The sequence below is a fragment of the Macaca nemestrina genome, chromosome 20, assembly GCF_043159975.1.
Source record: "Macaca nemestrina isolate mMacNem1 chromosome 20, mMacNem.hap1, whole genome shotgun sequence".
Taxonomy (NCBI): Eukaryota; Metazoa; Chordata; class Mammalia; order Primates; family Cercopithecidae; genus Macaca; species Macaca nemestrina.
This window is the reverse complement of record NC_092144.1, coordinates 3,011,161-3,027,831: the sequence shown is the minus strand read 5'-3', so window position 1 is coordinate 3,027,831 and position 16,671 is coordinate 3,011,161. Positions and strand designations below refer to the sequence as shown.

The following is a 16,671-nucleotide window of genomic DNA, read 5'->3' as shown; positions in this document are numbered from 1 at the left end:
TGCAGTGGTGGATCACTGCAGCTCACTGTACCCTCGACCTTCTGGGCTCAAACGATCCTCCTATCTTGGCCTCCCAAGCAGTTGGGACCTCAGGTTTGCCCTACTATGCCTAACTAATTTTTGTATTTTTTGTAGAGACGGGGTCTCAATATGTTTTGTTTTGTTCTGTTTTTTTTTTTTTTTTTGAGACGGAGTCTCGCTCTGCCGCCCAGGCTGGAGTGCAGTGGCCGGATCTCAGCTCACTGCAAGCTCCGCCTCCCGGGTTCACGCCATTCTCCTGCCTCAGCCTCCCGAGTAGTTGGGACTACAGGCGCCCGCCACCGCGCCCGGCTAGTTTTTTGTATTTTTTAGTAGAGACGGGGTTTCACCGTGTTAGCCAGGATGGTCTCGATCTCCTGACCTCGTGATCCGCCCGTCTCGGCCTCCCAAAGTGCTGGGATTACAGGCTTGAGCCACCGCGCCCGGCCTTTTTTTTTTTTTTTTAATTTTTTTTTTTTTGAGGCAGAGTTTTGCTGTTTTCCAGGCTGGAGTGCAGAGGCATGATCTCGGCTCACTCACTGCAAGCTCTGCCTCCCAGGTTCACGCCATTCTCCTGCATCAGCCTCCCAAGTAGCTGGGACCACAGGCGCCGCCACCACGCCCGGCTAATTTTTTGTATTTTTAGTAGAGACGAGATTTCACCGTGTTAGCCACGATGGTCTCGATCTCCTGACCTCATGATCTACCGGCCTCGGCCTCCCAAAGTGCTGGGATTACAGGTGTGAGCCACCATGCCCGGCCTGTTTTGTTCTGTTTTGAGACAGGGTCTCACTCTGTTGCCTAGGCTGGAGTGCGGTGGTACAGTCTCGGCTCATTACACCCTCTGCCTCTCAGGTTTAAGCGATTCTCCTGCCTCAGCCTCCTGAGTAGCTGGGATTACAGGCACATGCCACCACACCTGGCTAATTTTTATATTTTTAGTAGAGACAGGGTTTTACCATGTTGGCCAGGCTGGTCTTGAACTCCTGGCCTCAAATGATCTGTCCTCCTCAGCCTCCCATAAGTGCTGGGATTACAGACATGAGCCACGTGCCTGGCCATCTTGTTTATGTTTTAGAGACAGAGTGTTGCTCTGTTGCCCAGGCTGGAGTGCAGTGGCTTGATCTAAGCTCACTGCAACTTCTGCCTCCCAGGCTCAAGTGATCCTCCCACTTCAGCCTCCTGAGCAGCCAGCATCCATTCTACTGTGGTTCCGTGAGGTTCTCTCTCTTGCCATCTGTCCTGTCTGTCGCTTTCTTGTTGGCCTCCAACCTCCCTCATCCTCACTCAGCTGATGACCTTGCTTTCGCCTTCGGTGAGAAAATCAAACAGACGTTCCGTGCACCCCCACCAACAGCTGTGCCCACCTGCCTGCCCCCGTGCCGGGCACGCTGCCTCCCCTCCTGCCCGCTAATGCTGGCTGGTGAACTGTTGGTTCTGCTAGCCAAGACTTACTTAAGATCCTTATGGCTGTACAACAAATTCCTCCAAACTTAGCAACTTCAAACAGCTGGACTTGGGTCGAATCGTGTCCCCCCAAAAGACTTGCCAAGGTGGTAACCCCTGGTACCCATAAGTGTGACGTGATTTGGAAATAGAGTCTTTGCAGATGTTCTTAAAGATCTCAACATGAAATTATCTTGGATTTAAAGTAGACCCTAAATCCAATGACCAGTGTCCTTATAGAGACAGAGAAGTAGACCTGAGCGTGGTGGCACATGCCTACAGTCCCAGCTACTCTAGAGGCCAAGGCAGGATCTCTTATGCCCAGGAGTTCAAGACCAGCATGGGCACCATAGTGAGACCCCCATCTCCTAAACAACAACAACAACAAAAGACAAGGCCAGAGGCAGTGGCTCACACCTGTAATCCCAGCACTTTGGGAGGCAAAGGCAGGTGGATCACCTGAGGTCAGGAGTTCGAGACCAGCCTGGCCAACATGGTGAAACCCCATCTCTACTAAAAATACAAAAATTAGCTGGGCTTGGTGGTACACGCCTCTAATCCCAACTACTCAGGAGGCCGAGGCAGGAGAATCACTTGAACCCAAGAGGCAGAGGTTGCAGTGAGCCGAAATTGTGCACCATTGCACTCCAGCCTGGGCAACAAGAGCAAGACTCCATCTTAAAAAAAAAAAAAAAAAAGACAAGAAAACCCCCAGAGATAGAGGAAAGAAGACAGATACCTTTCCTGTGGGTCAGGAGTCTGGGAGCAGCTTCTCTGGATGTTTCTGGCTTTGCGTGTTTCATGAGGTTGCAGTCAAGCTTTCGGCCAGGGCTGCCTCATCTGAAGGCTTGACTGGGAGCGAAGGAGCCACTTCCAAGGTAGTGCCTTCCCATGTGACATTGGCTGCCTGAGCTACCTCTTTTGCTCACCAACTCCTGGTCCTTCTCATCAACTCACAGCCGTCACTTCAGCCATTCCCCCTTTCCTCTCCTGCCTCGTTGGTTTCCTCTCTTTACGCATCAGCACAGACCAGCTGTAATTTTTTAAAACAACAAGAAAAAGCTGCGCACAGTGGCTCACACCTGTAATCCCAGCGTTTTGTGAGGCTGATCTACCTCACTTGAGTTAGATCACTTGAGGTCAGGAGTTAGAGACCAGCCTGTCCAACATGGTGAAATCCTGTCTCTGCAAAAAATACACACATTACCTGGGCATGGTGGCACACGCTTGTAGTCCCAGCTACCTGGAAGGCTGAGGCATGAGAATTGCTTAAACCTGGGAAGTGGAGTTTGCAATGAGCTGAGATCGCCCCACTGCACTCCAGCCTGGACAACAGAGGGAGACTGAGCCTTAAAACAACAACAACAACAACAACAAAACCCTGGAAAGTAGTCCCAGCTACTTGGGAGGCTGAGGCAGGAGAACTGCTTGAAGCTGGAAGGTGGAGGTTGCAGTGAGCAGAGATCATACCACTGCACTCCAGCCTGGGTGACACCACCAGACTCTGTCTCAAAAGCAAACAAACAAGGCCGGGTGCAGTGGCTCAAGCCTGTAATCCCAGCACTTTGGGAGGCCGAGACGGGCGGATCACGAGGTCAGGAGATCGAGACCATCCTGGCTAACATGGTGAAACCCCGTCTCTACTAAAAAATACAAAAAAACTAGCCGGGTGAGGGGGGGGGGGGCGCCTGTAGTCCCAGCTACTCGTGAGGCTGAGGCAGGAGAATGGCGTAAACCCGGGAGGTGGAGCTTGCAGTGAGCTGAGATCCGGCCACTGCACTCCAGCCTGGGCGGCAGAGCGAGACTCCGTCTCAAAGAAAAAAAGCAAACAAACAAAACTCAAATATAATAAAAAGCCGCCCCCTTTTTTGTAGAGACAAGATCTAGCTCTGTCACCCAGGCTGGAGTACAGTGGCACAATCTTAGCTCACTGCAGCCTCCAACTCCTGGGCTTAAGCAATCTTCCTGCCTCAGCTTCCCAAGTCCCTGGGACTACAGACATGAGCCACTGTGCACTGTCTACAGACATGAGACCCTTGTGCCTGGCAAGGGTCACACTTTTTTTGTTTTGTTTTGTTTTGTTTTTGAGATGGAGTCTTGCTCTGTCACTCAGGCTGGAGTGCAGTGGCGCGATCTCGGCTCACTGCAACCTCCGCCTCCTGGGTTCAAGCAATTCTCCTGCCTCAGCCTCCTGAGTAGCTGGGATTATAAGCGCGTGCCACCACGCTTGGCTAATTTTTGTATTTTTAGTAGAGATGGGGTTGCATCACGTTGGTCAGGCTGGTCTTGAACTCCTGACTTCATGATCAGCTTTCCTCGGCCTCCCAAAGTGCTGGGATTACAGATGTGAGCCACCGCACCCGGGAATGCTCACACAGTTCTCCACATCGTTGCATCTCCTCCTCTCAAAACCCCAGGAGACTTTACCCACCCCATTGTAGAGGGAAGCCAGGGAACCCCGGAGAGCCAAGGTCATGCTGTGATGGGCAGAGCTGGGATTTGAACCCAGGTCTTCCTCACCACCACCTTATACTGCCTTGTCCTGGCTCCCTGGCCCCTGGCTGCTTGGAATTCCCTGTGTTTCTCCCCAGGTTTCTCCTCTGCAGTGTTCCTAACTCAGGAAATGGCAACACCATCATTGCAGGCATTTAGTCTAAAAACACAGGTTTGGCTAATGAAAAATCTATCCCAAGGCTGGGTGCGGTGGCCCATGCCTATAATCCCAGCACTTTGTGAGGCTGAGGCAGGAGGATCACTGGAGCCCAGGAGTTAAAGGGCAGCCTGGGCAACATAATGAGACCGTGTTTCTATTAAAAAAAAAATACAGAAAATTAGGTAGGTGTGGTGGCACAGACCTGTAGTCCCAGCTACTTGGGAGGCTGAGGTAGGAGGATCGCTTGAGCGTGGGCAGTCAAGGCTGCAGTGAGCCAAGATCCCACCTCTGCACTCTAGCCTGGGTGACAGAGCAAGGCCCTATCTCAAAAAAAAAAAGAAAGGTCCATCTCAAATCTGCCCACTCTCCTTCCACTAGGTCCAGCTCAGTCCCCTCCTGGCTTCCCCTCTGGCCCCCACAGTCTGTTTCCCCCAAATAAACCACCAGGGGGCACCTGTGAGCACCTGTGTCAGGACCCGTCGCTCCTCTGCCCACAGCCCTCCATGGCTCTCACCTCCCTCAGGGTCTAGGCCCAAGTCTTCCTCACAGTCTACACAGCCCTGCAGGACCTGCACTAACAGCTCCCCATCCTCCCCTCCCCCCCACTCCTCCAGCTCGCTCTGCTCCAGCCACACTGGCCTCCTCACTGTTCCTCCAACATGCCAGGCACAGTCCTGCCCTATGGCCTTTGCAGGGGCTGTGCCCTCTGCTTGGAACTCTTTTTCCCCTGGTTCTCCCATGGCTGGTTCCCTTTTTCCTCCAGGTCTTTGCTCAAATGTCACCTCCTCAGTGATGCCTTGGCAGCCTTTTTTTTTTTTTTTTTTTTTTTTTTTTTTTTTTTTGAGATAGTCTCACTCTGTCACCCAGGCTGGAGTGCAGTGGTGCAATCACAGCTCACTGCAGCCTTAAACTCCTGGGCTCAAGCAATCCTCCCGCCTCAGCCTCCTAAGTAGCTAGGACTACAGGCACGCACCACGGCTGGCTAGTTTTTAAAGTTTTTGTAGAGATGTGGTCTTGCTATGTTGCCCAGGGTGGTTTTGAACTCCTGGCTCAAGTGATCCTCTTGCCTCAGCCTCCCAAAGTGTTGGGACTACAGGCGTGAGCCACTGCACCCAGCCACACCTCCCTTTCTAACCTAATATGTCATTTACTCTAAGATTACATTTCTTTCTTAGCATCCATCTCCTTCCCTGGAATGTCAGGTTTTGGTCTTTCTTTTTTTATTTTTTCCTTTATTTATTTATCTTTTTTTTTTTTGATACAGAGTTTCGCTGTGTTGCCCAGGCTGGAATGCAGTGGGATGATCTCGGCTCACTGCAACCTCCACCTCCCAGGTTCAAGCTATTCTCCTGCTTCAGCCTCCCGAGCAGCTGGGACTACAGGCTCCCGCCACCACACCCAGCTAGTTTTTGTATTTTTAGTAGAGATGGGGTTTCACCATGTTGGCCGGGCTGGTCTCGACCTCCTGCCTCAAGTGATCCGCCCACCTCAGCCTCCCAAAGTGCTGGGATTACAGGCGTAAACCACCGAGCCCGGCCTAGTCTTTCTTACTCATAGCTGTGTTCCAGCACCTAAGAGAGTGCCCAGCCTTAGTCACTGCTCAATACACATTCGATGAATGAATGAAGAGCCAGGCACAGTGGTGAGGACTTGTAGTTCCTGCTACTAGGGAGACAGAGGCGGGAGGATCTCTTGAGCCCGGGAGGTCGAGGGTGCAGTGAGCTATGATCGGGTCACTGCATTCCAGCACTCAGGGCGACAGAGCAAGACCCTGTCTCAAAAATAATAATAAAAGTAGCCAGGTGTGGTGGCGGTCACCTGTAATCCCAGCTACTCTGGAGGCTGAGGTGGGAGGATCACTTGCACCCGGGAGGCGGAGGTTGCAGCGAGCTGAGATCTCGCCTTTGCACTCTAGCCTGAGCGACAAGAGTGAAATTCTGTCTCGAAAAAAATTAAATAAAATGATAAGAATTAAAAAGATGAATGAATGAAGAGAGTGAGCCGGCCGGGAGGAAATCTGGGCAGGGCATTCTTGGGAGAAAGAAGCGCCTGTGCGGAGGCCCCGAGATGGGGATGGCTGGGCAGAGTGGTAACTGGGGCTGAGCAAGTACGTTGCCGGTGGGCGGAAGTGATTTGCAATGTGATTAACCCAGGCAGATGGTGGCCGCGGGGCAGCCGCCCAATCCTCTTAGCTCAAAGCCCCTTAATACTTCCGCTGCGTGGGTCACCTCTGGGACTCCCCTGTGCCGGGCAGACACCATGCCGGGGCTGGCGGCCGAGGGGGAGGCCGAGGGCTGGAGCCCGTCCCCGCCGCTGTACGAGGAGTACCGGCCGCCGCCCCTGGACACCATCCGCCTGCCCAGGTACGTGCTGTACCTGCTCCTGGCCGCACTGGTGGTGGTGGCCGTCGCCTACGCCATCGTCGGGCACCTCATCAAAGACCTCGCCCACGACCTGGCCGGTGAGCTGCCCCCACCGAAACCTAGCCTGGGCTGCTGCTGGACCACCCTGGGTGGGTGGTCAGGGGATCCAAGGGCTTCTCCTAGCTGGGGAGGGACAGAGGAGGGTGGCCGGGGCCGGGGAGTTGCCTCACGAGCCCCCTTGCTGCAGACTGCGTGTTTGGTCCGAAGCCAGACCAGGAGGCCGCACCCCGGGAGCTGCGCCCCAGCCTGACCGGAGAGGACTTGGAGGGGCTGGACCTGCAGCTGGCCCTGGCCTGGCAGGGCGAGGAGGACACCGGCGGGGGTGGTGGGGCAGCCCCCGCCGAACCCCCGCCTCCCCCGGAGCCCCGCCGCCCCTCGATTGCCTTCAAGGATCCCCCATCCGGAAGCTCCTTCTGGAAGCTGATGTGAACGTGAATCCTGAATCCGGGTTCTGGACGCTTTGGCGGTCGTGTAGATGGAACTTGTGCGCACTAGAGCCCTTTCTGCAAATCCTGAGCTCCCTGGTCGCAGCGGACGGCTTTCTCCTCCCCAGCCAGCAGGTTCCGGGGGTTGGACGCTGGCTACTTTCACACTCTCAGAGCCTGCTCGGCTCAGCCTCGGCCAAGCTATCAGCAAACTGTGAACTAGAAGCACTAGGGCGATTTAAAACATGGTAATAGTATCGGCCAACCTTACCTAGCGCTTGGCGCGTACCTGCTGCTGTGCAGAGCAGGCTTTTTCTATGCAGTATCTCATTTAGTCCTCCAAGGTAGAGCTGATCGCCCCCATTTAACAGATGGGGGAAACCGAGGCACGCAGTGGTGAAATGGCTTCACCGAGGTCTCAGAGCACAGAGTGCTTCTCTCAGAAAAAGCCCAGGCAACTGACTGACTTTGGAGGGCAGGATCTCCGAGGCGGGTCCCGCCCCCACCCCCTCTACTGGGCTCCCCTACCTCCAAAGCTTCTCCAGCCCCCACCTCGGCTGCTGGGTGGGCTTGTCTCTGGGGGGTGGTCCTGACTTCCTAACCAGATGGAGAGCTCCCAGACAGCAGCAAGGCCTCCTTCCCTCTCAAGCCCTGCACAAGATGGGATATACAGTAAGAGGTTAATAGATGCCTGCCTGGCTGTTCAGGCAGACCTGTGGCCGTCCTCGGGCTGGGACGTGTGAGCCCAGTCCTGCTGAGTGGCCTGTCTGCTCAGCGGTCATGCACAGACCTCTGGAAGAGAGGAAGTGGCAGCAACTCAGCAGGCGCTCATAAACACATGTGCGATGATGACGCTGGGCCTTCCTACCACTCGCCTGGGCCATGGCTGCTCCCGTGTCAGCTGGGGTGGGGTCACCCTTCGCCCGGGCAGGGCCCGCTATCTAATCAGCCGAGGGACCAAAGTTGAGGACAGGAGAGCCTGGATCCTGAGTCATCAGCCCTTCGGGGCATCCCCACGTGAGAGCTTCCAGGTTTGCAGGTGGACCACGGGCATGTGGCCTCTGCACACCTTTCCTGTCCCCGTGTGCTCCCACGGCTGCCTGTGGGTCCCCAGGGGCCAAGAACCTGGGCGAGGCAGGATAAGCTGGGGGTGAGGCAGACCCGGCTTCAAATCCCAGGTCAGACCTGCTGTGTGACCTTGACTTTCCTGGGCTCTGCACAATGAGACTGGCACCATTTCGCGGGGTGTTAAGAAAGGAAATGCGATCTGTGAAACTGCCGAGCACGGAACCTTGTGTGTGCTCTGAGAACACAAAAGCCAACTCTCAAATTAATTTTGTTTTTAGAGACAAGGTCTTGTTCTGTTGCCCAGGCTGGAGTGCTGTGGTGCAGTGGTAGCTCGCTGCAGCTTGGAACTCCTGGGCTCAAGCAATCCTCTCACCTCAGTCTCTTTGAGTAGCTGGGACTACAGGTGCAGGCCACCATGCTCAGCTAAGTTTTATATTTTTTGTTTTAGAGACGGTAGGAGGTTGGTCTGGAACTCCTGGTCTCAAGCGATTCTCCCGCCTTGGCCTCCCAGAGTGCTGGAATTACAGGCGTGAGACACCGTACCTGGCCTTGGTGACTATTTATTTCTTTTTTTTTTTTTTTTTTTGAGACGGAGTCTCGCTCTGTCGCCCAGGCTGGAGTGCAGTGGCCGGATCTTGGCTCACTGCAAGCTCCGCCTCCCGGGTTCACGCCATTCTCCTGCCTCAGCCTCCGGAGTAGCTGGGACTACAGGCGCCCGCCACCTCGCCCGGCTAGTTTTTTGTATTTTTTAGTAGAGATGGGGTTTCACCGTGTTAGCCAGGATGGTCTCGATCTCCTGACCTCGTGATCCACCCGTCTCGGCCTCCCAAAGTGCTGGGATTACAGGCGTGAGCCACCACGCCCGGCCGGTGACTCTTTATTTCTTTTGCGACAAGGTCTTCCTCTGTCACCCGAGCTGGAGTGCAGTGGTGTGACCATAACTGGCTGCAGCCACAAACTCCTGGGCTCAAGAGATCCACTTCGGCACACCCTAGTAGCTGGGACTGCAGGCGCCCGCCGCGCCTGGCTGATTTTTCTATTTTTGTAGAGATAGGGCTTCACTAAGTTGCCCAAGCTGGGCTCAAGGATCCGCTCGCCTTGGCCTCTCAATGTGGTGGGATTACAGGCGTGAGGCACCGGGCGGGTGCACCCTTTTAAAGATATTCTAGTTGTATTTGTCAGTTCCCCCTGTGCACAGAGTGGCAGGGGCCTGGGCCAGGACAGGAGGTCGCAGTCATCTCAGTTCCGCCCCTGCAGCAGGGATCGCGAGGGGGCGGCTCTGAGGCTGATGGTCCCCAGGGTAGGGTGCAGGGAGGAGGGACTCCCTCAGTTAATTGTTACACAGGTCCAGAGTCTGGCCTCCCGAAGGGAGAGCGATGGGGCAGGAGCTGGCAGGGGAGGGCAGGATGCCCAGCCAGATGGTGCCAGGGGCGGGCCCTGCTCCCAGGTGTCAGGCATCCCCCGCCCCCGGACCGCCTGTGCCTTATCACGGGGAGGTAGGGCCTCGCCCACACCAAACCTGTGGACCGCCGCTGGCTGGCTGCTGGCTCGCTCGACCGTCATGGAGACCCTGGGGGTCCTTCTGGTGCTGGAGTTTCTGCTCCTCTCCCCGGCGGAGGCCCAGCAGGGTAGGTGCAGGGGGGCGGGAGGGGGCGTCGTGGGATGGGGGTGTTGGTCAGGTGATCACCATCTCCCAACTTTCCCTGGCGAGAAAGAGGAGAGGGGGCAGGAAGAAGAGGAAGGGTGGCTTGGGGGCCCTCCTCAAACCCCGCAGTCCCGCCCACCCTCCCCCTCGCTGGGCTCTGCCCTCCTTTGTAAGGGCCACCCCACTGCCCACTTGAGCCTCTCCCTTCTCCAGCCCTTCTGAGCACACCTGGCCGAGCCCGGCTTGAGCTTGGCTCCACTCTCAGCTCCTGCCTCTTGCACAAGCCCCTCCCCATCTGAGCCCCCTCCTCCTTTGTAAGCCCCTCCTTCTCACTACTCCGCCTTTATAAACCCCTCCCAGAGGCCCTCCTCTTCTATAAGCCCCTCCCAGAGTCCCTCCTCTTCTATAAGCCCCTCCCCTCTGAGCACCTCCTCCTTTATAAGCCCCTCCCCCTGAGCCTCGGCCTCCTCTCTAAGCCCCTCCCACTCAGCCCCCTAGTTCACGAGCCCCTCCCCATCTGAGCCCCTTCCTCCTTTGTAAGCCCCTCCTTCTCCTCCTCCTTTATGAACCCCTTCCTGAGCCCCTCCTCTGTTGTAAGCCCCTCCCTTGTGAGCTCCGCCTCCTTTTATAAGCCCCTCCCATGAGCTCCTCTGCTGTAAGCCCAACCCCCCCAGACTCTTCTTTATAAGCTCCTCCCCATCTGAGACCCTGTTCTTCACAAGCCCCTCCCCATCTGAGTCTCCTCCTCCTTCAGAAGCCCCTCCTCTGAGCTCCTCCTCCTTTGTAAACCCCACCCCTAAGCCCCTCCTTTGTCATAAGCCCCTCCCCTCTCAGCGCCTCCTTTAGAAGCCCCTCCCCCTGAGCCTCCTCCTGCATTATAAGCCCCGCCCCTTCAGAGCCCTCCTGATTTGTAAACTCAGTCCCCTCCGAGCCCCCCTTCTTTATGAGCCCCTCCCCTCTCTGGGCCCCCAGGCTCCCTCCCACCCTGGTAAGGTACCCTCTCCCTCTCTAAACCCCGCCGACCCCCCTACGCCATCCCGGTCTCTGAAGCTCCGTCCCTTTCCAATACCCGCTCTGTCGGAGCACCCCCAGTGCCCTTCTCTCTCTCCTTGCTAGGGTGGTGGGGGATTGGGGGTCTTCTGCCCTGTCCTTCCTCTGAGTCGAGCCTCCCCAACTTCCTGCAGCCACGGAGCGTCGCCTGAAGCCGTGGCTCGTGGGCCTGGCTGCAGTAGTCGGCTTCCTGTTCATCGTCTATGTGGTCTTGCTGGCCAACCGCCTCTGGTGCTCCAAGGCCAGGTGGGCGCCCGCCCCACCCCGCTGCCCCCACAGCCCTGCCCAAAGCGCTGCCCCCGCCCCCAGCTTCCCAACCCTCTCTGGTCCCCCCATCACCAGCCTCTATGTCCAAAGGTCTCCCATTGCCCTGCTGCTCCTCCAACCCCTACTCTCAGAGCCCAGACCCCGGGCCTGCACCCCCGCCTCTCTCCCCAAGATAACCGGCCCGGCAGCCCAGCCCTTCCTTGCGTCCTGGGGTTCATGAGCCCCGGCTGGGAGGTTGGGACAGAGGCTGAGGCTGTCACACCGCTTCCTTCCCTTTACCTCCCCCTACTCCCCTCCCACCCCCTTCCACCCTTCCCTTTATCTCTGCAGGGCTGAGGACGAGGAGACCACGTTAAGAATGGAGTCCAACCCATACCAGGACGGGAGGTACTATGCCTGCGGGCGGGTGTCAGGGGTCTGTGTGAGACCCTCCTCGGGGTGGGGGAACAGGTGTGCACTGATGACCTTACTGTCCTGAATCCTTCAAGCACACTACTGCCCTGGGACCTTCACCTTTCCTTTATCTTCTGGCAGCTCCTCCTCCTCTTCCAGTCCCCACTCAGGGGTTTCCGGCCTGGCCACCAGCCTTCCCGACGCTGTCCCCAGCCCCATGTCTCATTCACGTTTATCACCAGAAGAACGGTCTTAGTCATTCACTAAGTTTGAGACATTACATGGTGCCTTCCAGTTGTGTAGGCAACTTAGTTTTGGTCCTGGCTGTGTCCTCATACCCAGCATTGGGCCTGGAACACAGGAAGTGCTTAATAAATACCTGTTGAAGAAGACTGTGGTGTAGGATTGTGTAGGTGTCTGTACAAGGCCTAGGTATGGGTGACCCACCTGGACTCAGTGTCTCCTATGACACTGCCCACAAAGGGCTCAGGGACGCAGACATCCATCATCCATCCACCCATCACCCACTCATCCACCCACTCATCCATTCACCTACTCACCCATTCACCCACTCACCCATTCACCCATCCATCCATCCATCATCTATTCATCAGTCATCTGTTCACTCACCCACCTGCCCACCCACTAATCCATTCACCCACCACTTATCCATCCACTCACCCATCCATCCATCACCTACCCATCCACCCACCCACCATCCATCCACCCATCATCTGTCATTCGTCCATCCATCCATCCATCCATCCATCACCCATCTATTCACTCACCCACCCCCTCACCCATCCATTCACCAACCCATCCACTCACTCACCCATCCACCCACCCGCTCATCTATTCACACACCCATCCATCTACCCACCCATCTATCCATCACCCATCCATTCACCATCCATCCACCCACCCATCTATTCATCCACCCACCCATCTATTCATCCACCCATCAATCCATCATCCATCCATCCATCCATCCATCCATCACCCATCTGTTCACTCACTCATCCACCCACACAGCCATCCATCCACCCATCCATTTATCCATCCATCCGTCCATCCATCCATCCATCCGTCCATCCATCCATCCATCCATCCAGGACTGGGGGTGACCTTCCGCTGGGAGGTGACCAGCCTGGCTGGGAGAGTCTCAGTTGAGTCCAAGACGTGCCTGAGGGAGAGGACCTGAGTGGTGACTTTGTCTAAGACCTGGTTCAGCCCCAGTAAAATCTGATTCCTATTCCCAGGATGTACTGGGGGATCTGGATCCCACCTGTACACCTGAACCTGTAGCTTCCTTTCTACCTTGTTCATTCCTCCATCCATCCACCCAACCATCCACCGGTACATCCATCTATTGGTTTGCCCGTGCAGTCCTCACCCTCCAACCACCCATCCATCAGTCCACCTACCCATTAGCCCATTGATCTGTCCACTCACTGACACACCCACCCACCCACCTATGCATCCACCAAACTATGTAGTCTTCACTCTCCAACTGCCCATCCATCGGTCTACCTATCCATTAGCTCATTGATCTATCCCCCCACGTACAGTATCATTCATCCTCCATCTACCTATCCATTGATATGTCATTCTCTTCTTCCTCCAATTCATCCTCTCATCTACTTACTAATCTGTCCCTCCCTCCATGCAACCATCAATTCACCTAACTGCTTATCTACTCATCCATCCATCCACGTATACATTAGTTCATTGATCTATACATCCATCTATACTCCCATCCACCCATTCTCCATTCTCCATCCCTCCATCATTCTCTTTCCTGTAATGTATCCATCTATCTTCCAATTCATTTATTCAACCTCCATGCAGCAATCCATTCATGTAACTACTTACCTATTCATCCATCCACCCACTCATCCATCCATTCATCCACCAACCCATTCATTCATCCATCCACCCATCCATCATCCATCCATCCACCATCCATCCATCATCCACCCATCATCTGCCCACCCACACACCCACTCATCTATTCACTCACCCACTCAGTCACCCATCTGTTCACCCACCCATTCATTAATTCATCCACCCACTCATCCATCCATTCATCCACCCATTCACCCATCCACCCACACATTCACCCATCCACCCACCCACCCATCCATTCACCCACCATCCATCCATCACCTATCCATCTATCATCCATCCACCCACTCAACTATCCACTCACCCATCCAACCACCCACCCATTCATCTGTCTACTCATCCATTTATCATCCACCTATCCACCCACCCACCCATCCATCCATCCTTCCAACCGCTCACCCAGTTAGCCATCCACCCATTCATCCACTCATTCATACAACCATCGATCATCCATCCACCCACCCACTATCCACCCACCCATCCACTCATCTACCCATCTATTCCCCAACTTCTTTTTTTTTTTTTTTTTTTTTTTTTTGAGACGGAGTCTCGCTCTGTCGCCCAGGTTGGAGTGCAGTGGCCGGATCTCGGCTTACTGCAAGCTCCGCCTCCTGGGTTCAGGCCATTCTCCTGCCTCAGCCTCCCGAGTAGCTGGGACTACAGGCGCCCGCCACCTCGCCCAGCTAGTTTTTTTTTTTTGTATTTTTTAGTAGAGACGGGGTTTCACCGGGTTAGCCAGGATGGTCTCGATCTCCTGACCTCGTGATCCGCCCGTCTCGACCTCCCAAAGTGCTGGGATTACAGGCTTGAGCCACCGCGCCCGGCCCTATTCCCCAACTTCTTTACCCTCCTACCTATCTATCCATCCATTCATGGAGAAATTGAGTCTTAGTTGCAATGATGAATATGCAGTGTGAACCTCCATATCATCTGCCCAGCCATTTCCCCCAGCCTCAAAAGCAGCCTCTTTCCCCAGGGGTAAACTGAGTCCCAAGAGGCAACTGGGGCCCTTTGGCTTATGTCCATCCATCCATCCATCCCTCCTTCCATGGAGCAATTGAGTCGTAGGTGCTGTCTTTGTGAAATGGAAATCGTGAGGCTGCGTAGTTAGGGTTATTTTGAAGATTCACTGAGATACCGCTTGTAAAACACTCATCACATGGGCTGGTTCCAGTGAGTGACTATTAAATAAGAGTGTCCCTGTTTCTTATTATGGTTTGGGGCCTTTGTATCCCTACAGTGAAGACAAGAGAGAGAAGAAAGCGGCCAAGGAGAAAGAAGAGAAGAGGAAGAAGGAGAAAAAGGCAGGGAAGGAAGGAGAGAGCAACTTGGGACTGGAGCTGGAGGAAGAAGAGCCCAGATACCAAGAGAGACCAAAGAACACAGCCATGTGAAGATTCCCGGCTACCTCTTCCAGGCAGTCCCCCAGAGATGCCTCTTCTGCCCCCTACAAGCAATGCCCTGGATTTGAATCCAGTGAAATGACTCCATCTGGGATTCAGAATACAGTGTTCTCAAGTGAAGAAGGCTTGGAACCCACCCCACCTCCCTCAGTGGGGGATCTCTGGGCAAACATGGTTTTCATGCACCCCTCTTCCTGACCTTGGTCCCTGCCTGGCGATTCTTCTCATACTTGAAGAGCATCCCTGGTTGAGGAGACACCCACAATCCTCCACAATCTCATGGCTCCACCTGCTTCTACCCACTGCCTGATTTCTTTTCTTTCTGCCTGATGTCTACTGGCCAGAACTTCCCCTCTCCCATGCACCCACTCCCAGCTGAGGATTGCTTCCCGATGGCCTGCATTAAAGCATTCATAAGAGCCCTTTGGAAGGGCTCCTGTCATCTCTTGGGACTCAGTTTACCTCTGGGGAAGGAGGCTGCTTTTGGGGCTGGGGATGATGGCTGGGCGGATGATAAGGAGGCTCAGGCTGCACAGGTGCCCAGATGCCCTGGGCAGATTAAACACTCCCCCGGCAATCTGGGTTTTTGCTGTTCTGAGCCCCGGACTTTGAGCCCTGAGCGCCGTCTCCACGGAAATCTTTGCTCCTTCCCCCACTCCACCACGTTTTGGGGCACGTGACTTTGTTCCTGGGAGCTGTATCTTGGAGGGTGGGGGTGCCCCAGGGCCCTGCAATATCTTGGAAAGGGACTAGTACTTCCTTTTCCCAGTTTCTATTCTCCCGCTTCCCCTCACCTTCTCCAGGCCCTGAACCTTGCCCCGAACAATGACCATTTCTCGTTTTTTTTTTTTTTTTTTTGAGATGGAGTGATCTGTCACCCAGGTTCTGTCGCCCAGGCTGGAGTGCAATGGTGTGATCTCGGCTTACTGCAACCTCCGCCTCCCAGGTTCAAGCAATTCTCCAGCCTCAGTCTGGCCACAGTGACCATTTCTTAACGAGGACCTTTTTCTTTTCCTTTCTTTCTTTCTTTTTTTTTTTTTTTTGAGACGGAGTCTCGCTCTGTCGCCCAGGCTGGAGTGCAGTGGCGCGATCTCGGCTCACTGCAAGCTCCGCCTCTCGGGTTTACGCCATTCTCCTGCCTCAACCTCCTGAGTAGCTGGGACTACAGGCGCCCGCCACCTCGCCCGGCTAGTTTTTTGTGTTTTTAGTAGAGACGGGGTTTCACCGTGTTAGCCAGGATGGTTTCGATCTCTTGACCTCGTGATCCGCCCGCCTCAGCCTCCCAAAGTGCTGGGATTACAGGGGCCCACCACCACTCCCGGCTATTTTTTGGGTATATTTTAGCAGAGATGGAGTTTCACCGTGTTAGCCAGGATGGTGGTTATTATTTTTTGAGACAAGGTCTCACTCTGTTTCCCAGGCTGGAGTGCAGGGGTCAGGAATTCTCCGCTAGGGGGCATTTGCAAATTAAAAAAAAATAATAAAATATTTTGTAGAGACAGGGTCTTGCTCTCTTGTCTAGGCTGGAGTGCAGTGGTTCCATCATAGCTCACTGCAGCCTTGACCTCCCGGGCTCAAGCAATCCTGCTGCCTCAGCCTCCTGAGTAGCTGGGACTGCAGGCACGCATCACTACACTCAGCTAATTTTTTTTTTTTTTTTGAGGCGGGGTCTCCCTCTGTTGCCCAGGCTGGAATGCAGTGGCACGATCTTGGCTCACAGCAACCTCCAACTCCCAGGTTCAAGCAATTGTCATGCCTCAGCCTCCTGAGTAGCTGGGATTACAGGCACCCACCACCATACCCGACTAACTTACATGTTTTTAGTAGAGACGCAGTTTCGCCATCTTGCCCAGGCTGGGCTCAAACTCCCAGGCTCAAACAATCCATCCTCCTCGGCCTCCCAGAGTGCTGGGATTACCGTCATGAGCCCCTGTGCCCGGCTAATTTTATTTTTTGATAGAGCTAGGGTTTCGCT

At 54.8% G+C, this 16,671-nt stretch overlaps 2 protein-coding genes across 2 annotated transcripts; both read left to right on the top strand.

Annotated features, from left to right (window-relative positions):
- The first annotated feature begins 6,376 nt into the window (after window positions 1–6,376).
- On the top strand, window positions 6,377–6,969 carry LOC139360431 (small integral membrane protein 44). The gene is made up of 2 exons (XM_071087588.1): window positions 6,377–6,578; window positions 6,728–6,969. The coding sequence occupies exons 1-2, from the start codon at window positions 6,377–6,379 to the stop codon at window positions 6,967–6,969; spliced, it is 444 nt and encodes a 147-aa protein (XP_070943689.1).
- Window positions 6,970–9,543: 2,574 nt separating this feature from the next.
- LOC105485578 (small integral membrane protein 24) lies at window positions 9,544–15,138 on the top strand. Its single transcript, XM_011747936.2, has 4 exons — window positions 9,544–9,661; window positions 10,863–10,974; window positions 11,326–11,382; window positions 14,534–15,138. Exons 1-4 carry the CDS (start codon window positions 9,595–9,597, stop codon window positions 14,685–14,687), a joined length of 390 nt encoding a protein of 129 aa, XP_011746238.1. The 5' UTR covers window positions 9,544–9,594; the 3' UTR covers window positions 14,688–15,138.
- The last annotated feature ends 1,533 nt before the right edge of the window (window positions 15,139–16,671 follow it).

Excerpts from the sequence above, each read along its gene's own strand:
- LOC139360431 (XM_071087588.1), top strand. The coding sequence starts at position 6,377 with ATGCCGGGGCTGGCGGCCGAGGGGGAGGCCGAGGGCTGGAGCCCGTCC. Across the intron at positions 6,579-6,727 it reads CCTCGCCCACGACCTGGCCG|ACTGCGTGTTTGGTCCGAAG; the intron begins GTGAGCTGCCCC and ends CCCTTGCTGCAG.
- LOC105485578 (XM_011747936.2), top strand. The coding sequence starts at position 9,595 with ATGGAGACCCTGGGGGTCCTTCTGGTGCTGGAGTTTCTGCTCCTCTCC. Across the intron at positions 9,662-10,862 it reads CCCGGCGGAGGCCCAGCAGG|CCACGGAGCGTCGCCTGAAG; the intron begins GTAGGTGCAGGG and ends AACTTCCTGCAG. Across the intron at positions 10,975-11,325 it reads CTCTGGTGCTCCAAGGCCAG|GGCTGAGGACGAGGAGACCA; the intron begins GTGGGCGCCCGC and ends TTATCTCTGCAG.